The 25,285-nt window shown below is 45.6% G+C and overlaps 1 protein-coding gene and 1 long non-coding RNA gene across 14 annotated transcripts in view; one reads left to right on the forward strand and one right to left on the reverse strand.

Annotated features, from left to right (window-relative positions):
• The window catches only part of FMNL3 (formin like 3), a 110,020-nt gene that overhangs the window by 47,725 nt on the left and 37,010 nt on the right, over nt 1–25,285 (reverse strand). For all 8 annotated transcript variants that reach the window (XR_006413876.1, XR_006413875.1, XR_006413873.1 and 5 more), the window contains exons 2-4: nt 8,890–8,973; nt 6,699–6,779; nt 5,470–5,546 (exon numbers count right to left, since the gene is read on the reverse strand). Coding sequence is in view for 3 of the 8 variants with exons in the window: in XM_044421875.1 (XP_044277810.1) it covers nt 5,470–5,546; nt 6,699–6,779; nt 8,890–8,973 (242 nt within the window). In the remaining 5 variants the exon portion in view is untranslated. The remainder of the gene's footprint in view (nt 1–5,469; nt 5,547–6,698; nt 6,780–8,889; nt 8,974–25,285) is intronic.
• Nucleotides 1–25,285, forward strand: part of LOC123019201 — a 49,078-nt gene that overhangs the window by 3,927 nt on the left and 19,866 nt on the right. For 2 of the 6 annotated variants that reach the window (XR_006413883.1, XR_006413880.1), the window contains exons 2-4: nt 9,245–9,336; nt 14,847–14,972; nt 22,478–22,743. This is a non-coding gene — a long non-coding RNA (uncharacterized LOC123019201). Of the gene's footprint in view, nt 1–9,244; nt 9,337–14,846; nt 14,973–22,477; nt 24,198–25,285 lie in introns of those variants that run through there. The other 4 variants (XR_006413879.1, XR_006413878.1, XR_006413881.1 and 1 more) reach the window with 2 other exon arrangements.

A 25,285-nucleotide genomic window follows, 5' to 3' on the forward strand; every position in this document is an offset into this window, starting at 1 on the left:
GGGAGCAAATGTTGCCCTCTCCATTTCCTTAATATCAGCTTCCATTATGAAAAGACAACCCCTGCAAAGCTTTCACTAGTCATTCTAACCAGCATGCAAGAGAACAATGTGAACTGGTTTTTATATTAATTAACAATTACTATCACTGTGTACAATGAAATATCAGTGGTCATACCATGGGCTACGTACACAATGTTCCTCCCCCGCAATAAAATTAGTCAGTGACTAGCTGGGGAGAGGGAATGGCTTGCATTTTTTGTATAACAACTGACCTGGCCAGCTACCTGTCTGGATATGTTTTACTGAATAAATTCCTTATCCTTCTGGATCAGTAGGCCCCTTCTGCCTTCAGTTCATTATCTTCTATAATCCAAATGTTTAAAAGTCTGTGACTTTGTGCTACATAAGTATCTCTTTTAGGACCATTTGGGAGTGATAAAGTTAACCTTAGTTCAGGGCTTTGAAATAGTTAACCTATTTAAAATCTCTTCTAATATTATGACTCTTATGATTCCCCATCACAAATTATCTAGACCATTCCAGTCTGGGTTTCAACTTGGTTATGGGTCTGAATCAGCCTTGATTGACCTTAAAAATGACCTTTATCGGGAGAGGGACAAGGGGAGCATGACCCTGTTAATTCTGCTCAGTTTCTCATATGTTGTTGATCCTGGGCTCAGTGTCAGAGCCATTGACCAGAATGGTCCTGGCTTTACCTGCAGGGTTGATTTCAGGGAGTAGCACTGTGTGGATATTCCTTGACAATTGAGTAAGGAATTCAGCAGGGTAACATCTCGTTGTTCAATTTCTAATGAAGTCACTGGAGTGCTCAGCTGGGTATTTGGAGCCAAGGGCCATCAGTATACAGGTGACATACTCTCTCTTCCTGTGACACCTGAATCAGAAAAGGCTGTGCAAGTCCCAGATCAATGACTAGACTCAGTGGTGGGCTGGATGAGAGAAACCTGGCAAGTGGGTCATGAGTCCATGAGACGGACTGTACTGGATGGAACCACATGCCCTTTGAAAGTTGAAGTTCACAATCTGGAGATACTCCTAAATCCATCACTCCCACAGACGGCCTAATAGCTTATGGTGGCTTGGAGGGCTGTTCACCAGCTTTGACTAATGTGAATCCTCTGCTGCACAGGGACAGCTTGACCACAGTGGGACAGGTAGTGGTAACCTCAGGACTGGATCACTGCAACATGCTCTGCATGGGGCCACCCTTAAGGCTAGCCCTGAAGCCAGAGCAAGTGCAGCTGTTGTTGCAGGCTGTTCTTTTTCCGCATGCAGCTCCTTTGCTGAAGAAACTAACCTGGCTGCCTCCTCTTCATTTCCAGGCCAGGCTTCAGGGTTTGTTACTAGCATATAATGCCCTGAACAACTTGGCACCCGGATATCTAAGAGAGTGCCCACTCCTTTATCAGCTTTAGCAACCTGCCTGATCACTGGGGTGGCATGCTCCTGGTGGTCTTGCATGGCCCAGTGGCCCAACTGGAGCCCAGCCTGAGAAGGGCCTTGCATGGGGCAGCCCTCTTTCTGTGTCACTCCCTGCCCTGGAGGCCTGGGCAGACACCAACATTTTGTCATCTGCTGAAAATGCGTTTATTTCAAGAAGCCTTTCTTGATTGACCACCCACGTTTTTAATTGGCCTTATATATTTTTAAAGATACAATATGTCACTCTATTCTTACAGTTGTTTATGGTGCTTGATTCCTTTTATCAAGTGCTCCAGATATGACAGTTGATAATGGAAACACACACACAAACCCCTTCATCCAGTGTCCTACTGACATTCCCAAATATTTCTCCCTTCCACACAGCCTCCACCCCAGGATGTGGTATTCCATCCACCCCACCCCTTGTTCCCAAATTTTACATCCAGGTTGCTGTTCATTCATTGCTCAGGCTTCCCCTGAGGATTTTGCTGACTAAGCACCACTCCCTGTGCCAGCTCCAGCCATCCTGAGGAACTCCTGCCTGACAGTAACCGGAAACCAAGGACAGGAATGGTTCTGCTTCCTGTTCTTGTTGGTGTTTCCCTTCCATCTGGAGTCAGCACAGGTGGTGATAGGGACACGTTTTGCAGTTTACAACTGCAGTCACGTGACCCTTTCAGAGGACAGAGGCCTCTTGCACAGGCCGCAGCTACATTTGTGTGCCAAAGGGAACAATCAAGTCAGAGTCTCCCTGCTCAAGGGACAGGCTCTGAGGTGAAAAGCCTTTCTTCAGTTCATCTTCTCAAAAGAAGGACCTCTTCAGAGCCATCTGGCCTATTAGACTTCAAGCCAGGACAGATTCAAGTTCAGCTGTCTCCTCTCTGGAAATTACTCCCTCTCCCAGAGTGCTGGCAAGATTCCTTTACTCTTTCATGGCTTTGTTTGGACTGTCGATCAATGGAACGTTACCCATGGGCCATGATCTGCTTCTTTGCAGTTATTCTGAAGAGAACCTGAATGTCAGAAGTGCCTCGGTGGTTCAGATCAAAAGTCCATGTTGGCCAGTGTATGTCTGGACTTTCCTCCATACTTTCCTCCCAATGCCCCAAGCAAATCTACAAGCAGGGCTTGATGGCTAGCTGCATCCAGTGCTGCCTCCAGGCTTTTGAGCAAGACGCCAACTGGGTTTGCATAACATGCTAAGCAATGGTGGCTAATAAACCATGGTGGTTTAGCATGTGATCCAGACCTGGAATGGTTTCGTCAAGGTCGCTGAGAGGGGAAGAGAGAAAAGTCCTGCTCCTCTCACATTGCCCCTGGGATGCCTGTGAGAAGACTGAGGGGGGGAAGGGGGAGAGATGTGCTTGATTGTCTGTTGGGTGCACTAGGGTTGAAGTGGATTATAAATCATACTTTGTAGCTTGCTGCACAGCATGGCTTACTACGTGTGCAAACTTTCAACCAACCCCTCCCTCAGTAAATCAACCTTCTCACCAGCTTAGTCATTAGCTGCTTTTGTGCCTGTTCTTGGACTCACCACGGTTTCCTGGCAGAGAGCCAGGCAGGCAGGCGCATCTCCTACTCCTCTTCCTCACCCACCATTGTTTGGACCAGAATATGAAGTGGGCAAAGAAGAAAGTTACAATGATGACAGAGAGGAGCAGGTTCACAGGACCTTGTCACTGAAAACCTGCTGCCATGGGGGCCCTTGGCAGGTGCCTAACTGTGCCAATCCTGATGCCAGGTCTGGTTTTCAGTGAGTACCTAAAAGGTGCCTGGCACTGCGCTCTGATGCACTTCAGAGAGGAGAAAATTCCACTGAACAGCCCTGCTGAGAAGCCTGCTTCTGCGTCACTGACATACACAAACCCTAGGCTGTGGAATGGAGCATGGGGCTCCCACTGAAGATCATAATGTCCTGCAATGATCTACTCTTGTACTGTGGATACAATCAGAAAAGTCAGACCTGTCCTCATTATATCTCCAAAGCTAAGTAGGAAGAAGCTGATACACAAAAAAGCAGATGCTACAGAGAAAAGAACACAAAGAAAAAGGCAGGTGAACTGGCTGAGGTGTGCAAAGTCCCTTTCTCAGTCACCGGAGATCTGCTTCTTTAAACTGTTCATGTTCTCCAGAAATATCCTTCCCACAATGCAAGTGGCACGATCCATTCAAACTCAAGCACTTTAAAATCCCACTGTCTTAAAATGGAGAGATTTAAGCATTGCCCACTGAAACAAATGCTTGCCTTCCTGGATCACAACATGCAGTTTATGCATCAGGCGGCAATCTCTACTTCTGACTGTTTCTGCCCTAATGTCAGTCCGCCTCCAACATGGCCTTTCCTGATGGCATTTTGAAAATGCTTCTGGGCAGGAAAAAAATGGCCACTGGCACACATCAAGGCAGAGTGAGCAGAATCAGACAATGGTATTAAAGTGAGAAGTGTCCTGAGCCATCCTCAGATCACTGTTTGCAGGATCAAGAGTGAGGAAGAGGGTTCCTGGGACTTCTGCAGAGTTAATCATTTAATCATTTAACACTTAATCATTGAGCCCCCAGGAGAGAGGGTTGCTCAGCCCCCTGGCAGCAGAATGAAGTAGAGCGGGGTTGTTGTCACTCCCTGCAGTTCTTGTGGGCTCAGTAATCTCTCTTTTCTTGGCACTAAATAAAAGAAAGCAACCTCAAGATGCGAACATATGTTTGTATATACATGAATTGAGGATGTACAAAACAGATTAGAATCACCCTCTATATAATTTCCAAAGCTCAACAGGAGACCAGCCCATTAATCGTCAGCTCATTTTGAACAAAACACTTCATCATAAGCAGGTCATGTCTGGCTGAACACTTCAGCAAACTTCTCACCAGCCCAGTGTTGACTTCTCACTTAGGTGACAGTTCTGCAGTCCTGAGGAGAATCAGCTATTGGGGCCATTAAGGGGATCTTCACACACACACTACACTCCTGAAAAGGATTGCATCACTTTCTAAGTAGATTTTGTGTCAAGATCCTCTCTCCTTTTTATCACTCTGGCAAGGAATATTTGTTTCAATGTAATCTAATCTAGCAGGGATATGATTTATAGAACATTTATTGCTTTGCACTCCTCAGTTTGTTGAAATTGTGCATTCATATTGCCTTCTCCTATTTGGGGACCTCCAGGCGTTTTGCACTAAAACTCCTATCAGCTTCAGCTAGCAGGATTAATGGTCAGGGACAATGAGGGTTATAAGCTAAAACATCTGAAGAGTGCCAGGGTAGGAAGGTTGGGATGGCCTCTTGTCAAAGTTCGTAAATTATACAGATTGTGATTCTAGTTGTAAGTTATTATATCAATTCATGTGCAAATAGTGCATATATTTCTGAGGGCATTTTCTTTACTTTTGAGTTTCCTAATTAGGAAGTATCCATCCTCCCCTTTCTTTTCTTCTCAGCCTTTTCTCAGTTCCCCCATTGTTGCCTCTGGCAGTCTCTATTCACTTGGGAGTAAAATCAAAATGGCCTGCTGTTTGTACTTATTTATTATTACATTTGTACCCTGCCCCTTTTCCTTTTGCAAAGAAGCGTATGTGGTTTATGTGGTCCTCCTCTCTATTTTACCCACACATAAGCCCTGTGAGGTAGGTTAAGTTGAGAGTCAATGAGTTTCGAGTCATCCAATGAAGTCCATGGTCAAGAGGGCATTAGAATTGGGGTTTCCCAAGGCCCAGTCCAACACTGTTATAATGCAGAGGGGCCCACAATGGGTGTCATAAGTGAGACTGAGCACGAGGACACCGAGTAAAGAGTACAGGCCCACCTGCCTCTCCACTGCTGTCCCACTGTCTGCTCCTTACTTTAGCAGGCTAGAGACAACACGACCCCAAGTCTTGGGGAGCAATACATATAATGCACTGGAGGCTGCAGTGGTGCTTTCCCTGGCTTGAACACAGATCCAATGGACCTGTTGGCTTCTTCCAACTCTACTATCCTATGATTCTGTGCAGCACATTTGCCAGAAAGGTTGGCCACCAATGACTTACCCAATGTGGTTGGTCCTTAAAGAGATCTCCAGCTCCCTCAGCACTTTGGTAGATTCCTGCACTCTCCGACGGAACTTCTGTAAACATAATGGCCACACTTTACTGAGAGGGTTCAACCTACTTACCTTTCTCCTCCACAACCTAATCTGGATAGCTGGCATTTGGACTGACCAAAAAGTTAAAAGCAGTACTGTATTCTCTCCCACCTTTCTTCATCCTATCTGTAGAATTTTAAAATTCTTTTACTTGCATTATTGTTTATAAAAATAATATTACTGCCACCATTTAATATTGAATTTGGGAAGAATGAGCACAGGCAGTGGTACAACCAGGTAATTTTAGATCCTGGACTCAAGGAGTCTGTGTGCTCTCCTCTTAAATACCCATGTGTATCAGTTGTGGAGTACACCTCTAAAAATTTTCTTCACCCCTGAACCACCATTCCATACTTTACTACTGCTTCTACATTCCTAATATATTAAACAAAACTATTTACCAAGCCTCATTTAAAAAAATACTCTGAACAGTTTCATTCTAAACTCACTTGGAATCATAGCACCCTTAAGAGTACAGAGATAACAGGAAGGTTGCTTCTGTAGGTAACGTGGGGCAGCCTAGCTTGTGGGGCCCTGGATTTGGACCCAAGCCCTAGCTGCAGCACTAAGGCAGGATGTAATCTGCAGTGTTCATTAGAGTGATCTTCCTTCACTTGTGATTTGTTGAAACGCTGCATCCAAGTATCAACTATTCTATGAGGCATGTTACTGTTTGCTCACCATTCATTATCCATGTTTGTTTACGGGTTCTTCAGATGAAGTCATGACCCCCCCCCAGTTTTGCTCCTGTGTTTAATCAACACTTTTTTTTAAGAAGGGAAAGTGTGGCATTTCATTAAGAAAGCAAAAAAAAAAAAAAAATTCCTATTGCATATTTGTGCTATTCTGCTCTCCACACTGCCACCTAGAGGTTATATAGTGGGAAGCCATTAAAATCTCACAGATTGCTCAGATTCTGCAACAAAACCGAAACTAGATACAGCAGCTTAATAACTGATTAATGATTCTAAATCCTTTTTGGGCCTGGAGGAATTCACTCACATATTGCAGGGTTAATAGAGTGTTCTTGAAATACGAGGTGGGGAAATCATTGTTCTTTGGTAGCCACCTTTCAACTCTATGAATCATGTGCAATGTTCATTATATCAAAATATATGATTCTGAGGATCTTACCTTCCGGGTGACTCCTGGGTCAAGAAAGCTTTTCAATTTCTGGATATATGTGTGAGGTGGATTCTTCACCTGGAATCTTTCCTATTGCATGTTGGGGAGAAAGAGGAAAGAAAGGGTAGGAAGAGAGAATGATGGCTTTGAGCAAGGCTTTGAGAACACAATGAGCTGAGCCTGGCCTGGTCACTACAGCTTAAAGGCCCTCATTCTTGATTTATTAACACACAACCTGGTGCCTCCCAGATGATTGGATTACAACTCTCATCAGCCTCAGTCAGGGAGTATGGGAGTTATGGTCTAAAATAGCTGTTATGCACTGGTTTGTCTATCCTGATGTAATAAAAGTCTAAGTCCATGCATGTTTAGACAGAAAAAAGTCCTACAATTCCCAGCATTCCTCAGCCAGAAGTGCTGGTTTGAGAATGCTGGGAGTTGTAGGACTTTTTTTTCCATCTAAACATGCATCACATTGTGCCATGAATCACTCCGTGTGTGAAAGACAGCCCTGACTTGTGCTAAAGGCATGTCTGCCTGGTGACTTCTTCCTAGTAATCTGAATACCAGATGCTCCTTTATGTCTGTATCTCTAATAAGCTTGAAAGGAAAGCCATTTCCAGTTTCTACTCCACCCAGATACATTCTGCTCTGGCTCTCCCGTGGCCTTTTTTCTCTGCTCAAATGCAAGACAGACTTGCATTTCAAGACTGCGGTTTGGGGCACTTGGGAGAAAGCCCTATCTGACAGAGGGGCTTACTCCTAAGTAAATACGTACAGAATTAGAAAGTTTTAAACCCTCACATTTTCTCCCCTTGTTTTTTGACACACTTGCACCCAAGTATACCCATGGGGTGTGGGGAGATCCACAGATGTCCCAGTTAGACAGCTGAACCCACAGATGGGGGGAATTTGTTCCATAAGCATTCCACAGGCACATCATGGTTTGAAGCAGTCTGCTTTTTTATTGTATTATTCAATTTCTATTCCACAAGTCTGTAGTCCAACAGGACTCTATGAACACTTATGGCACCTTTGCTGGCCTGTGGTAGCTCCAGTCAGTTGAATGCCAAGTAGGCCTGTAGCTGCAAGAGACAAGGGACTCCCCACCCCCGCCACGAAAAAAAATCTTCTCTGCCCCCCCCTTTTTTTTAAATCAAGGGAATGATTAAAAACAGCTTGCAACTTCATCTTTAAAAGACCACAGGCCATATGAACTGCTCCCCAACTTTTTCAGAGGCCCCCAGAACTTCTAACAAGGCTGTGGCTCTGGTTTAGGACTCAACCACCTTTTTAATTTCCTACCATGTCAATGAAATAGCATTGCTTAGGGACCCGTGGGGAATTCAAATGGTGGCTCCTGAATCATGCTTTTATTTTGAAAGCAGGACACCTCAGTAACTGGCCCTGCAGGGGCTCCAGCAGCTGCTTAAGGAAGCCACATGGTGATGCTGAGCTGGTCCCACCTCTCTTCATAGGGTTGTTCCTATCCTATTACACCCTCAGGGTGCCTTCTGGGTGCCTCTTTTGGCCCAAGGGCCATATTCCGCTTCAGAGAAGCTCTGAGAGGCTGCATTCAAGTGGTCCGCCAAGCTTGAAGGCAAAAGAAGTCAGGCCAAAAAACCAAAAATAGCAACCTATTTTTGTTTATTGCTATTGCTGACAGAACCTAAGCCTTAAGAGAGGCATTTCAATGGTTTAGAGTGGGGAAAAAACCCCGCACAACAGCCAGGAAACCACCAAATGACCGGCATCTGGAGAAAGAGGAATACGACCATGTGGAGAACTTCAAACAGCCAGATTGGGTCCCCAGGTTGAGCTTCTGCATCTCTGCAGTAGAAGGAATCTGCCATTCTGATCACTACCAGCATGGTCCAAAGATTTTTTCAAAACTTTGCATGTATAATTCAAGTTAAAGAACTTTTCCAGAGAGAGCCCATTAACTGACCCACATAAGGGTCAGGAATTCGAGTTACATGGTAGTGTTCAGAGTAACACAGATATCATTCCTATAAAGCCAAGGAATTCAGCAGCCAAGCATAAACAATGCATTAGGATAACGGGAAATCGCCTGCTTTTTCAGAGGAAGTCAAGGAACTGTAGATCAAGGCAACTTATTGTTGCTTCTGGCAGCCCCATGGTACAATCTGCTGCTTTCATGATGAAAGGGATCCCTTCCCCATGTCAGCCCCTTCCTTACCTGGTCACAAATGAGGTCCCACTTCTTCTCGTTGTCATACTGTCGCAGGAGACGGGCCTTGTCGGGAGGCAGGTTCATAGAGCTCTGAGGAGAGAAAGAGTCAGACAGGGTTAGAGGATGACATTTTTGGTTTGCTTTTGCACAGTACCCTCTGGAATGTGTGACTGGATGATGGGAAGGGTTGAGAGAAAAAGCAGTAGGAAACCAGACTGCTGAAGAGCACAGCAATGTGCTGACTGGATGATGGGAAGGGTTGGCAGCCTCTTCAGATGGGTCTGGTTTGGTCAGGTCAACATTAAGAATTTACTGACTTGTCTAATGTCCAGAATTTTAATCAAAAACTTATATTCTGTAGGAACACAATGTGGGATTTAGCCAGCGACCTTCAACCTCTTCAGCCAAAGAACTGGCCTACCTCCACACTGTAACTTAGGATCCTCTTTTACGGTACATGTCCTCTACATATGTCCTCAAGTTGTCTGCCCCCTAGCTACATCTGTTGCCAGCTTAGGCTTTGGCCATGGCGTCCTCAAACAGCTGGTAGGGTCCATCACAGCTACTTTCTTTGGACGCCTCATTTAGAAAATGCCTGGGAGCCACCTTTTTAATTTCCCACAATGCTTGGAGGGACACTGTCCAGTGCATTATAGGAAACGTAAGTGGCAGCTCCTAGTAACCCAGGGCTGATCTACCCACCATTCCAGCAGGATTCACTGCAGCCACCGCCAGGTCTCCCTGAGGCAGAAGGGATCCGCCAGAGGGCTCTTTGCTGAGGATTCAGTCAGTCTCTTGCCAAACCCCAAAGCAGGGGGCAGGCAGTGAGCACTGAGGGCAAGGTAACTGCGATGGAATATGCACCAGCATTCCATTTGCTGCCGCAGGGACAGGCCCAGCCGCAGTACAGGGAGAACTCAATGTACTTTCCGCATTGGGCTGTACTACCTTCAATCGCTTCTAGACAACACATGCCAGAAAAATGGTTGGTGCTCTAGAAAGCTTCCCCCATACCTACTAACTCTGGCTAGGCCCAGCCCATGGAACTGGCCTATGTAGGAGGGCAGCTGATTTTTTCCAGACCCAAGGCTCGTTCAATGCTAAGGGAGCTGTGTCAAAAACACAAGCTCTGGCCAGTCCAGGTTTTTATAAAGCTGCCACCAGACAGTAAAAGTTTCAAACATGCACATTAATCCACAGCTGTAAAACACTAAGAGGCTGAAAAGTGCAGGAAAATGTCAAGAGCAACATACAGTCCCCCTTCATTTCCAGGCATTTATTTTTTATTTTTGTATTTATTTTGAGTGAGGAAGAAATAAGGGCAATTATTTATTGTATATTTTAAAAACATATAATATGACACTCTTTGGCCATAGAAGCAGCACGCCATGCCTGCAATGTCCTCTTCCCTAAGCCAAGGAAACATTCATTTGCAAGATGTGAAAAATAAATAAATATATCTAAATATAAAACCAAATATGACTCATTGCACTACACTCACAAACATGCGGTGGTCATCACATGCCCTCAGCCACCAGAACACTACTGTTCCAGACCTTCCCTCTAAAAATGAACACAAGGAGCAACTTCTGCGTATGTGTAATAAAACCACAAAGAGCTAAAGCCCAAAACAGAGCTTTGTGCTACAGAACAGGACCTGGCTTTGGAGCTGCATGAGCAGCTCACTGGATTTCTGCTTAAAGGAGAAAGCAGCATGATACTGTCAAAGAACTGTACTGGGGGGAAAAACACAGAGAGACCCCTTCGCAGCATTTTCTGTATTGCTCCCTGTGCACAGCTGTTATAGATATCGGTTAGTCTGGAAAAGAATTCATTACCTGTATGCTACAGGAGAACTCGTGTGTATGTATGTATATATGCACATGCACATGCACATGCACATACACCTACACATATACCAAGGATGAGTAAACCAGAGCTTTGCCTGGAAGCAAACATGACGAAACTGAGCCTGTGATACTTTGGGCATCATGAGAAGGCAAAACTCCCTGGGGAAAACCATCATGCTAGACAGAAAAAGAAAAGGAAGACCAACAGGAGATGGAGGAACTCCATAAAGGAAGCCACAGCCTTGAATTTACAACAGCTAAATGGGGCTGTCATGAATAGGTCATTCTGGAAAGCTTTCATTCATAGGCTCGCCATAAGTTTGAGATGACTCAAGGCCACATAACAATAAGAAGTCCAAATCACCCCTCTGGAGTAGTGACTGTATGCCACGCCTCTGTAGGGTTCTGTTCTGCCCATTTCCTTCTAAACCAGCCTCCTCAGTAGTTAATTCTGCTAAGTCTGATGGATCCTCATGCAGAAATGCACCAAAATTGCTTCCTCTCAAGGAAGCCTGCCAGTTGTCCCCCTGCATTAGTCATCTTCCAGGCTCAGAACAGACATGCAGAAACACCAAAGATTGGCTTCTCTTAGGACAGGTAATTTGCGGCTTGGCAATAGAGCACTTGGTTGGCATATGGCAGCTCCCAGGGTTAGTCTGCAGGTAGAGCTAAGAACATCCCTCATCCAAAACCCTGGAGAACTGCAGCCTCTCAGTACAGTAGACAATACAGAGGAAGAGGAACCAATGTGCCGACTCTGTGCTCAACAACTTCCCTTTTTCCTGCTCTTTCTCTTAAAATTGGAGTTAGATTTCACCTTACACCAAAAAAGGCTGCCTTTTCATGTGCAAAGTAAAGCATTTCCCATTTTAACCCAAAGAAAAAGGGTGCTAAGCCAGCTCCAACTGGAAAGTCCTGGAACAGGGTTTTCTTTTCCCAGGGCTGCTGCTCTCTACGAATGTTCCACATACGTGTGCATCATATGGGTGCCAGCCGTTTCAGCCAAACTCTGCATCTTGGCACTGCTATTCACAAAGGGAAAGCAGAAAGCTGAACAAATAACACTTCAATCAGCAGTGCCAATTAGTTTCATGAGTGTATTCTCAGTGGATGTGGCACCAATTTAAATTGTTCTTACTCCAAAGAGGGAACTTCAGCCTCTTTCCTCACTCACCATGTATACTTGTCTGTAAAATATGCCTGCAGAATATGTGGCTTTATTCCAGGCCTCTGCAGTCCAGCTGAACAAGCTGACAGCCTCAAAGACCTTTCCTGCCTTCATGGGCTTTCTACCAACCCCGCATTACAGTAAATTCCACAAAGGTCAAAATTACATGTGCAGTGAATACAAGCCATCTGCACTATGGCTTCTGGGTGCAATTTATGTCACAGCATGTACCAAGTCCAGACTGATGTTGGAGCCAAATCTTCCAACACCATTTCCAGATTTAACAGTTGCAATGCATGCAATAGCATGTATACTACTTTCCAGAGTCAGTCAGGGGGATCCTGGGCTGTGGGGCCCTGGACTTTGGTCCCAAGGTCCAGTCCCAGCTCCTCCACCACTGAGGCAGTCAGGTTGGTCAAATCCAGGCACCTGGAACACAGCACTTTTCTAGAACATCTCTGGGGCATTCCAAATGCCAGTGACTCCCTAGTATTGCTTTACCCGTTACAGTGTTTAAAGATTGCTTTGCCTTTTGTTAGGTGAACCGATCATGTGTTAGTTCTAATTCAGGCTTCCCTCTGCCTCCACTTCCCTTGTCTTGTATCAAAAGGCAAAGGAAGAACAAGAAAGCTTTTGCAGAATGCATATGGGAATCACCAGATGGAATATGCCCTGGAGTCCATTCCACTTTGTTTCCTCCATCCAACAGAGAGGGATAGTATATATGAGATGCTTTCAAAGGGTGCCAGAGGCCCCCAGGCAGAGAAAAATCTGTCCCTGCAAATGTCTCACCTTAATCCCTCATAATCAGAGGCAGGCTTTGGCTTCAAAGCAGGAAGGTCTGTATCTTTTCCCCTTCATACACACAAACATGCCCTGCTCCTGAGTCTGGCAAACCTGGGGGCACCTACTGACACAATACTCGGTTGTTAGAAACAACTGTCCTTCGCCACCATGATTTCCTTGTGACAAAGAGTTCCACAATTCAGCTTTCCTTAAGTGAAGTGCAGGCACAGGCTCTGGAGGTACCACAACTCAGCCTCCTTTTCCTGGGCTCCATTGGCAGATGCTCCAAGTGGAGATGGCTGGCTGTGAGTGAGTACTGAGGGATAATGCAGGCTGCCATTAGCACTGATTATCCCAGTGTTGCAACGCAACTATCCAGACTGCGTAAGGAAACGGTTTCTGATTACGCAGCAAAATAAAACATTAAAAAGTTATGTCATGTTATCATGGGTTTAACTAATGTAGTCCTTCGATGCCTGGAGCTTGGTTCTATTTAAAAAAATAAGAGTATGTGTATCTGAAAATACTTTCAATCTTGCTTTCTAACAGATTTCTCTGCTACTCTTTCTGTCTTCTTCCATAATATTACCTGTTCCCCATTACAAATACACTCCTAGCATCAGTTCAAACCAGGAATCACTAAGGTCCAGAGCCCTTTTCCAGTTCTATGACACAGTGCAAGCTAAGAAAAAATGAGATTGTCTCTGAGCAGATGCAGAGTTTTTTTCACTCATGGTGTACCTGGAATGTGAGAGAATGGGTTCAGGAGCTTACTTCCAGTGAAGCTTTTCTTGACAACTGTTGGGCTGGATCCAGCTTTGTAGTTGCAGCTGCAGAATGGCTACAGCTGGGAAAAAGAGAATACTGCATTCTCCTCCCCACTGCAGCCCCACAGTCCCTTCTTCAGGCACAATGACTGAGCTGGATCCAACCAATTCTTTTAGAAGTTAAACACAGTGAAGACACAGAAATGCACACACACCCTACACATGCACACGCCACACACACCCCACCTTCGTACCATTCAAACATTTCCTGATCCCATTCATGCACAATGGTTTTCTTGCATCATTCACAAATTCGTCCATCCTCCCCACCATTTTTTACACTACACACACGCACTTATTCTTTTCCACCATTCCCACATCCGTGCGTTCCATTGTCCCCTCTACACAACACACACCCAGGATTGATTCAGAGCAAGCCAGCTCCACTTACACAAGGCAGGCTACCTGCCAGATTAAGAAGTATGCAGACTCTGACTCAACTGCACTCCAACCCCTTGGAAATGTAAGGAGGACGAAGCTGCAACAAAGTCCCTTTTGTTCGGGCGAGGAAGGAATTAGAAGTGACGAGAATGGCCACGAGACGGCAAAGAGCCCACACTGCATTCCTCCAGAGTGCTGCCAGAGAGCCCTTCTGGTCTGCAGCTGCCAGTGGCCACCTCCTTCCCTACGTCTTCCCGCACTGGTCACAGAGGAGGCAGTGGGTCCACAGTCAGGGGTTCAAACTCAGGTGTGCCGAAAGGCCCAACACCCCTCCTAGCCAAAACCCAGACAGAACTCCCATAATTTTAAACCAAAAGTGCCAGTGCCAAACCGTTAGTTTTACCACTCTGGCGCATTAAAGTCTGAAAAGAAGAAAAAAGATCCCCCTCCCACGCACACACATTTGCAGCTCTGGCGTGCACGTGCCCTGGTCTGAACCATTTATCGTCCTCCTGTGCCCACCCAGCATTGGCCTGTGCTGTCAATTTAGTGGGGATTAGGAGGACAAAATGAAGTTCTGCAAGCCCCCACAGCCACTGAGGAGTTAACCCTCTCACCAAGAGATTGCTCCCCCCCCCCCACCCCCGGAAATAGTTGAATGATTGATCAGCGGGGAATGACAGAGGAGTGGCATGAAGGCATCCATAAAGAATCTGATCAGGCAGCCCTACCCAACTTCGTGCCTTCTAGATACTTTGGCCTAGAAGTCCCACTGGCTTTGCTGATGGGAGCTGTAGTACAAACATCCTCGAGGGCACCAAGGTGGAAAAGGCTCTGATAAGGTCTTCTGGCTTGGTGTTTTTCACCCATGGTCTAAAGGTCCTTCCTGAGAGAGGGCTTCTAGTGCAACCAGTCAAAAGGCTCTGAGCAACTACTCTGTTTTTTTAATAGATCATCAGAAGAGTTCCTGAGAAAATACAGGAAGGTTATGAGAGGGAGATGAACCCTCCTAATATCCCATAAGTATTATACAAGGGCCTCATGGAAACCTCATCGGGAAGCACCTCAATAGGCAAGGTAACAAAGACTGTGGGACAGAAACAGTTTCATTTGGTCAGCAGCAACTGACCCGATTAAGAAACGACAACCATTGGGAACCTCTGTGGTGTGGTTAGAAAGTTGGACACGGAAAAGTCCAGCTCTACTGCCCTCTCGGCTATGAAGCTCGAGGGGTGACTGAGCCCGTTACTGACTCTTAGCCTGACGTACCTCACAGGGTTGTTGTGAGGATAAAATGGAGAGGAGCCAGGGGATTATGTATCAGCTTTGGGTTCCTGGCAAGAGGGGGAAAATACAGAAAAAAATGTAATAATAACTAGACACTTTGTCTTATACATTGTGCGGGGGAGAAACGATCTACTTTGGTTCAATTACGTAAGCTGCTTTGAGATCCTTGAAAGGAAAAAGGTGAGATATAAATATACATAAATAATAATACTGAACACATTCTCTGGCTGCGGTTTCTCAGGTAGCCAAATTGGTCTGATCCCTGCACAACAGGGAGACATCATCAGGTCTGGGTGAACCACAAGGGTAACCGGACGCTGATAGGGAGACAAAACAGCCTGAAGAACACTTAGCAAGCTGAGTTGCCCCTGAATACTGATTGTTGGATTAGAAAAAATGGAAAAGTGGACAGCAGTGGAGGAGATAAGAATGGAACGACGAATCTTAGGGAATGATTGGTACCCTAAACAAAAGCAATCTATGCTGGAATATTTTGTTGCAGATTCCACTTGTAGAATGAGAGCAGTAAATGTTATCAGACAGGAGAGGGGAAGCCCTTTCCAAAAGATCTTTATGGATCCTGAGATGAAGTGAGGAACCATGGAGTAGGGTTGCCACTTATACATTTCCCCAAAGGAGGACAGTGATTTGCATAACATTTACAGTAATTTGCAAATGTACAGTTGCAAATTTAGAAATAATTACAATAATTTAAATAGAAATAATACATCTGACCATAGTGGAGAAGACTGTAACCACATGACCAACAAGCCTCCTTGGTCATTTTTCTCCATGTGCTGTGGTTGGCTGGCACAGATGCTCCTTGCCTTTTTACGGTTCTACATCTTTCAGCAAAGTCTGGAGTGAGCAGCCCTTCAGTCAGACAACTGCCCTCTGGCAGGCCTTCAGAGATAATCTGGAGAAGGACGCAAGGCTACCTTACCATGGACTGCAGAATGCGCTGAAGTGGTTTGGACAGTACGGATTTAAGGATTTTAACATTGCCTTTAATGTTCTAGTTTATTTTATTGAAAGCCAACTAGATTTGAGACAGAGGTGTGTGTGTGTGTGTGTGTGTGTGTGTGTGTGTGTGAGAGAGAGAGAGAGAGAGAGAGAGAGAGAGAGAGAGAGAGAGAGAGAGCTAAAAATGAATGCATTATATATAAATATACAGCATGCAATGTGATCGCTTTTGCTTCTCTTTTTGGAAATATGGAAGTGGCAACCCTGCTCCGTGGCTCCTCCCTTCACCCCCAACATTTTCTTCACCCCTTTCACTGTGCCTCACACATGCAGTTTCTGCAAAGAGTTTGCTTACTTCTTCTGTTCTTTCTTTTCTTAATTGATTGTCTGTGGAAAGAAAAAAAGACTGACGAAGCTGTGGGGAAACATGGAAGGATTCAATTTTTTTTATTGGTTTTTATGGGTTTTCATTGTTCACTGCCCAGAAAGTCCTATATAGGACTATTGGTGCAGTCTATAAATTTAATAAATAAATAAATAGTATTATTCTGTCATTTGCACACATACACACACAGAGTGTAAAGTTGTGCAGGGGAAGCTTGCCAATTGCACATTTAAAGTCTTGCTGGGAAGCACCCCTGGTTTCTATTGTCCTGGACAATGCATACAAAGCTGCTGAACATGTGGACGCCTTTTAATTTTATTATATTGTGAATATGTAATTAATTCACTATGATTTGAACACATTGGAGTAGTAAGATTCTGGTTTCTCCTGTTTCACATTAAGTTACGATGCATCCCCCACCCCCTGCAGTGCATTCCTAGGCCCTCTCACCACACATTTCTTGGCTAAAGGCCTCCATTGAAAATGGGATTTAGCAAGACATGGAGACAAGGAGTTGTAACATGGTTGCTGCTGGTAATGATGAGGATCTCCTGACAGTTCTACTGAGCACTGTGTATCTGCCTGTCATGAGGAAATCTGCATGGAGAGCTAAAATCTGCAGGGCTTTTGCTGCACTCAAAATGGCCCAGAGAGACACACAGAAAAGACTGACTGATTAATAGCATGCTCTTATAAATGTCTACTTAGAAAGAAGGTAAGCAATCTGAAAGAGACTTACCTTGGAGTAAGTCTTAACGAATTCAGTGGAGCTTACCTCTGAGTAGCCACATGCATAAGATTGAGGTGCTAGGAAACTTCATCAATAACTACTTTTTTAATTTCTTTTTAGTATGGTGCACATCCAGAAATCATTTGGTCCTAAAGCGGGATGAGTTCATTAGTCTCATCCCTTTGAATATTGCTATCTCCCTGTTACTTTCTTGCCCCATCCAAATCGCAAGAGTTCCCAGCTGTTCCTACCCCCCAGTAGAATTCCAACCTCTGTGAGCACATCTGGAATAATGAGGGTTTTGTGGGCACTCTCACAAAAAAATGGTTGTCCTGGAATGCATAGACAGTCACAAAGCACTCCATTCCCAGAAGGCAAACTGGTGAGAGCAGGCAAGAATTAATTTAACCAAGCACCTAGTCATAAGACAGAGGCAGGGTCTGAGCTACAAAACCAATCTTTTGAATCCAGCTAAAGATGGCACTGAAGGCCAGCTCTTCCCTTTGCAGCATGTCGGCCTCCCAGGGAAAAAACAAATTAATCTTTTTAAAGCTTTCCGAGGGTGCAGGGTGCTTGGCAGACATCGGGTGAGTTACTGGGAGGCACCGTGGTGCCAGCAGGCAGCATGCAAGTGATCAGATTTGCTGGAACTCAGAACTTCTTCATAGGTGGGACCCCTGCCAAAATGGCTTGCTGTTGCAAACTAATGAAACCAGTAGGATTCATGGGTGCTCCAAGGGATGCACGGAGCTGGCAGTGCTGTGGCACTTCTGTTCAGTCCTTGGAACAGGAGATGGCCAAGGCATTTGACATGGTAACTCCTAGGTGCCCTTTGCTAGGGTTCAGGACTCAGTTTCCTTGGCTTTCTACATGGATGGTAGTTGGACTGCAAGTCCCATCAACCCAGCCTGCTGTTTATGCCAACTAGGGCTGATGAGCAGTATAGTCCAAAAAGTTCTGGCCAGCATATGAACTTGACCATCATTTCTCACCTTCTTCAAGGGCCATGTTACATCTCCCACCATCATGAGAGGTTAAGTGGCTAGACAAAAGGGATCAGAGCCTTTTCTATGGTAGTACCCTAATTTTAGAACCAGCTTCATAGGGCAGACAGATTAGCCCTGTCTTTGCCTAGCATTAGGTAGGCCATAAATACTGCTTTCTTTAAGCTGTTCTTTGTCAGGTTTTAAATTGTCTTAAATTTTAAATGTTTCAAATATAGTTTGTTCCGATTTTAGATTAGTTTTTAAATGTGTGTATCAACACAGAGACCCTTTTGCACAAGCTTATTTTAATTAATACATGAAATGCCTTTAATGACAGTATGTGTTATTCCTCCTAGTCAAGAGAAATGAAATAGGAGATAGTAGTAGTTATTATAAACAGCCTAACCGAGCCCTCATCTAAGGAAAGTATGCCATTAAGGACACAGAGACAGTGCATTGACCCAGCCCCTGCTGAATTCTTACTGACAGAGACGGATGAGATGGGCCCCAAAAAAACAAGCTTCCCACATCTGACCAGAGGCAAGCGAAAGATTATTTTATTTATTTATTTATTTATTTATTTATTAAAACATTTTTATGCCGCCCCATTCGCCGAAGCCTCGGGGCGGCTTACAACATAGATAAAAACAAGTTAAAATCCATATAAAATAATCTTAATTAAAACTCACATTATAAAATAAGCCGCCCTGGCCAGATAAAATTCAATTGTATTTAGCATTTAAAATGTTGCTTAAATAAAAAGGTCTTAGCCTGGCGCCGAAAAACAAATAACGACGGCGCCAGGCGGACCTCTCTGGGGAGCGCATTCCATAACTTAGGCGCCACCGCTGAGAAAGCCCTTCTCCGAGTAACCACCCTCCTAATTTCTCTCACGGAGGGCTCCCGGAGAAGGGCCTCTCCCGCCGATCTCAGGGGGCGACTGGGCAAATATGGATGTAAGCGCTCCTTCAGGTAACCAGGACCCAAGCCGTTTAGGGCTTTATAGGTCATTACCAACACCTTGAATTGGGCCCGGACTTCAATGGGGAGCCAGTGAAGCTGACGGAGAACTGGCGTCATGTGAACATAACGTCCAGTCCCCGTCAGCAGCCTGGCAGCTCTATTCTGAACCAATTGAAGTATCCGGACCGTCTTCAAGGGTAGCCCCACGTAGAGCGCGTTACAGAAGTCAAGACGGGAAGTCACCAGCGCATGAGTCACTGTTGCAAGGCAGTCGTACTCCAGGTAGGGGCGCAGCTGATGAATCAGCCGAAGCTGGAGGAAAGCGCTCCTCGCCGCTGTTGTCACCTGAGCTTCAAGTGAAAGCTCCGGGTCGAGGAGCACTCCCAAGCTGCGGACCTTGTCCCTAGGAGGGAGTGCAACCCCATTCAGGACAAGGTTCAGGTCACCTTCTCTGAAGCCCGAACCGCCAACCAACAGGACCTCCGTCTTGTCTGGATTGAGCTTCAGTTTATTGGCCCTCATCCAGCCCATTACCTCGGCCAGGCACCGGTTCAGTACAGCCACTGCCTCACCTGGATTGGTGGAAAACGAGAGGTAGAGCTGGGTATCATCAGCATACTGATGGGTCCGCAGCCCACACCTCCTGATGACCTCTCCCAGCGGTTTCATGTAGATATTGAACAGTAAAGGGGACAAAATGGAACCCTGCGGTACCCCATGGCAAAGCTGCCATGGCGCAGAGCCATAGTCCCCCAACACCACCTTCTGGAATCGGTCGTTGAGATAGGAGCGGAACCACCGCAAAGCGGTGCCTCCGACCCCCAATCCCGCCAGCCTATCCAGAAGGATACCATGGTCGATGGTATCGAAAGCCGCTGAGAGGTCCAGGAGAACCAACAGGGACGCACTCCCCCTGTCCTTCTCCCTGCACAGGTCATCGTACAGGGCGACCAAGGCAGATTCAGTACCGTACCCGGGTCTGAAGCCGGACTGAAATGGGTCCAGATAATCAGTTTCATCCAAGAGTGCTTGGAGTTGTCCCGCCACCACTCGCTCTAACACCTTGCCCAGAAACGGGATGTTGGCCACTGGTCTATAGTTAGCGGCCATCCCTGGATCCAGTGACGCCTTCTTCAGGACCGGTCGGACTACCGCCTCCTTTAAAGGGGCAGGCACCCGACCCTCCCTCAGAGAAGCGTTAACCACTTCCAAGATCCAGGTTCCAATCCCGTGCTTGGAATCCTTTATTAACCAAGACGGGCAAGGGTCCAGAAGGCAAGTGGTAGGACGTACTCGTCCAAGCACCTTGTCCACATCATCGGGCCGCAATAACTGAAATTCATCCAATAATTCTGGACCAGACGGCAGCGTTGGTGTCTCCCTTAAAACCTCTGAATCAATAGTGGAATCCAGCTCGTGACGAATCTGAGCGATTTTCTCCCTAAAATGCTCGGCAAAGTCGTCACAGCGGGCCTTTGAGGGTGGAATCAGCTCTTCCTTTGGCCCTGGGTGAACCAGGCCTTGCACCACTCGAAAGAGCTCCGCCGGACGGCATTGTGAGGAGGCAATGGAAGCGGAGAAGTGTCTCTTTTTCGCCGCCCTCACCGCCACAGCATAGGCCCGATAGTGGGCTCTTAAGTGTGTTCGGTCAGATTCATCACGTGATTTCCTCCACCTACGCTCTAGCCGTCTCCCAACCTGCTTCATTGCCCTCAATTCTGGAGTGTACCAAGGGGAAGAGCGGGCTCTGCCCGGTGGGAGAGGACGCTTAGGAGCGATCGTGTCTGCAGCCCTGGTCATCTCCCCATTCCACAATTCAACCAGAGCCTCGACAGGAGCACCCGTCTTGTCAGCCGGAAACTCCCCCAGAGCCTTCAGGAATCCTTCCGGATCCATCCGGCTCCGGGGGCGGACCCACACAATCGGGTCTGCACCCTTACAGAGGGAGATGTCGCTCTCGAGCACAAACCTCACTAGGAAGTGATCTGACCATGACAGGGGAGTCAAGCATAAATTCCTCACCCTCAGACCACCCTCTTCCTGCCCCGTCGAGAAAACCAGGTCCAGAGTGTGTCCACGTTCATGGGTCGGGCCGGTGACATGTTGAGACAGCCCCATGGCCGTCATGGAAGCCATGAAGTCCTGAGCCGCCCCGGTCAAACTAGCCTCGGCATGGATATTGAAGTTTATGAACAATGGATATTGAAGATTATGAACAAAAGAGGGCTCGGACTTCTCCCTGAACTAATGGAGCATTGCTGCCAGTGATGGCTGGTGCCCACTAAGGCCATGGGGTGAAGCCAAAAGGCCAACAGAGGCAGCCCAGATTTTTCAGTCTGCAGCAGCTAGGAACCCATGCCACAGAGAAAGGAAAGTGAGATCTATGAACTTGAGTGCAAAGATCATGAATGCAAAACCAAACAAATGCATTCCTTTGTATCTGCGCTGTTCTGTTCCAGCAACAACTCCCACTGCACAGAGAATCAACTGCCTTCAAGAGTTTTAATTTTGTAAAACTGCAAGGGGTGAATCCATATACCCTCTCATCATTTCCATACAGAAAACCAGTCTTTGGAACTTATCAGCAAATCCTGAGAGCACTCCAAATCCACCTGTTTCCATGTTGCTGCAAAAATAACAGCTAACAATGCAATCCTAGACCACTTTTCTGGAAATAAGACTCAGTGAACCTAGTGACACTTACTTCTGAATAGACATGTACGGGATTGTGCTGTAAGACACTGAGCTATGAACTAGGAAGTCCTCCAGTTGCAGGAGCTGCAAATGTTCCCATTCAGGGTGGCAGCTACTCATGCCCTTTAGGATATTCCATGCCATGCCCCTTTTCTTTCCATCCCCTCCCAAATGGCATGTTCAGTCATTATTGTGCTGTTTTGAGTATTCCATCCCATTCAGCATTCTCTTCTTTTTGTATTTCTGCAAACCAGAAGATTCTCTTGTGTACATAGTACAAAAAAGAGCAGGTCTCCTGTGGTGCAGAAGGAGAAATTTCAGAGTCATTATGCATTATTCTTGCACTAGTAGTACAGTACATAACTTTTTCCAAGCTGGTACCCTCTATTTGTTCTGGCTAACAAGGATGATGGGAACTGTTGCCTAAAAAAGTCTGGAGAGAACCTGGTTGGGAACAGCTGAAATAACACTACCAGTAGATCACAGATGAGTTTGTCATAAGGATTACTGAGACATCATATGAAACATTCAGAATATAAATATTAAGTATTTTCTAAAATATTATTATTCCTAGATTACCAGCTGCCTACTTGGCATGACCAAGCCATACTTCCAAGGGTCCTGGCTGGAATCTGCAAGGATGGGAGGACAGTGAGGGCCTTTAGCAGACAGAACGAAAATGAGCTCTAAAAACGAGACCATCTGGCCTTGGACACACACCTGTGGAAACTGCTACTGAGCTGAAGGAAAACAATGAAGTCTGTCTCCCCTGTTTGGGACCTCTAGAAGCCATATCCAATCCATCTGGACAAGCAGCTGACCCTTAACCCAGTAGGAAATGTAAGAAACTCTTCCACTTTGGGTAGCCAATGACATCTCCAATTTATCTTCCAACCCCCTTCCCAATTCCCTTAGAATGCAAAGCTGCTCTCAATAGAATACATCTTGAGTAACCCAGTAGATTTGGTGCTTGGAGCAAGGACTCCAGTGAGAGAGCTTCTCCAGGTCAACTAAAGGGAAGTGGGAATACCCGAGTCCTTAATGTGTACCAGCTTCTAGAGGAGTCTTCCAAATGTAGGGGTCCTATTGGATGACATATCTCCTCATCTCCAGACAGCATGGCCTGTTAGTTTGATGGGCATTGTTGTCTAAGATATCTAGAGGGGACCATGTTAGGGAAAGCTGCTTTATCAGATCCAAACTAAGTCAGTTCCCATCAGGGCCTATCATCCCCATTTAGCATGGCCAATGGTCAGGGATGATGGGAATCATAGTCCAACATCTGGGAACCATATGTTTGGAAAGGCTGTTGGAGTCTATATTTAGAGTCTCCTTTGTAGAGTGTTAAGAAAGTGATGTGACCAGGTAATACTTTATCCAGCAGAAACACAGGAAGCTGGACTGATCCTGAGTCAGACCCTTGGTCTACCCAGCCCACGTATTGCTGACACCAACTAGCATCAATGGATTTCTAGAGTAAAGATGCTAAGGATTAAACCTTGAACCTTCTGCATAGACATCAGATACTCCAACACTGAGCTCTGGCCCTCCCCATTCTGGGAAATGTTCCCCAATCTGAGTTCCTGCTTACTAATCTTCAAAAATCAAAAGCAGGCTTTCGATACAAGGACAAGCAAGCAGCAGTGCCAATATCTGCCCTTGCCCCTCTACTCTGAAGGGCTAGATTGCAGGAGAGTGTAGTTGCAAGTACCTATTATGAAAGAACCCATACCTTCAAATAGTTCCAGTGCACAGCTGAAAGCCCAGGAGCCGTCTCTTAGTAAGGAGTTCCAAGCTACAATCAAGGTTACGTTCACTGCATCATGCCCACACATTTGCAAAATCCAGGGCAGTATCCTGTTAGACCCAAGTGCCTGATGCCACAAGGGAGCTCCAATAACCTGTGCCAACCTGGAAGTTAGCATCCCCATTTTTTCTGGGGTTACTTTTAGCACTGCACACTCCCTATTGTACCAGCAGTTACTCCTGTTGGTACAAAACCAACAACAAGAGCACAGCAGCAGTATTTTCTGCACTCCTGTTCTCACTTTTCAGTGAATAAGTCCCACTGAAATCAGTCAAACGTATTTCTCTGTAAACATACATAGGATAGTAGAGTAAATACATGTATATAAATGTATATGAAGAGGCCTGGGGTAACACAGAATACAAGATTTTTTTTGGCACCAGGTAAAAACCTTTTTATTGTCCCAGCATTTAAACACTCTGACTTTTAAACTTTGTTTTTATATCTATCCCATTTTATTCTGCACTGCTGCTGTGCTTCTGTGCTGAATAATTGCAATTAAGGTTTGGTTCTTTTAAATTAATTTTGTGTGTGGTTTTTTCCAACTTTTGTGAACCACCCAGAGAGCTATTGGGTGGTATAGAAATGAATTAAATAATAAATAAATAAGACTTAAACATACATTTACTGCCAGGATATAGTGGGAACTGCTCCAGTAACAGAAACACATGCTGGAAAAAATTTGTATTATAAAATTAAAAATATATTTCTTTGGTTATAACTTATTGAACATGTATGGCTTCTAGAAAATGAAAGACATGTTTCCTTCTAATTTTGCATTACAAGATAACTAGCTAACTTGCCTCTGTAGTTTTGGGGCCTATTAAAGGGCAGTTCTACTCTGAAACCTTTCTCTATGGAAGCAGGCACTTTGATCTCTGGTGGTGAACGACATGACACAGAGGTAGGCTACAAAGCTACCTCTGCCAGACACCCACCTCCTTACCTGGCTATGCTTACAGATGTCTGTGCTTTAGTATGAACTCACTGTCGTGCTTAAGAGTCACCATCTACACAAAATCTCTCTGCATCACAAAGTCTTAAGTTTCCTGTCTAAACCAACTTCCCGTGGTTCATTAACCGCAGACACGGAAAGGCGCCGTCATTTATTTCCTGAATTATAGGACAGGGCGGTATTCAGAGTCTGGGGCAGGAGCAAGGCATTTTGGGTAAGCACACTGACTTCTTGGCTTGAAATGCCTTTCTGCCCTGCCAGAAAGTGATGCCAGAGGCAATACCTGAAAGCACCTGGGCAGGTTCTTCCCAAGAACGCACTAGAGAATTCAAGGTGAAACTGGATTGTCATCTGAGTGGGATGGTGTGACATGGCATCCTGCATCAGCAGAGGGTTGGACTTGATGGCCTTCATGGCCCCTTCCAACTCTACTCTTCTATGATTCTAAGTTGGATCAATTCTCAGTCAGGGACGAGAACCTGGGCAAACCCATTATGAGCAGGTTCAGGAATTATGATCAGTCACACTTAGATCAAACGTAAGACCCTTGATTGATCAGCAATATGAGCCTAGGAATGAACAGCCTGTGGCAAAGGGTTTCATTGATCTTGGCCACGTTC

The sequence above is a fragment of the Varanus komodoensis genome, unplaced genomic scaffold (assembly GCF_004798865.1).
Source record: "Varanus komodoensis strain SLA01 unplaced genomic scaffold, ASM479886v1 scaffold12, whole genome shotgun sequence".
Lineage (NCBI taxonomy): Eukaryota > Metazoa > Chordata > Lepidosauria > Squamata > Varanidae > Varanus > Varanus komodoensis.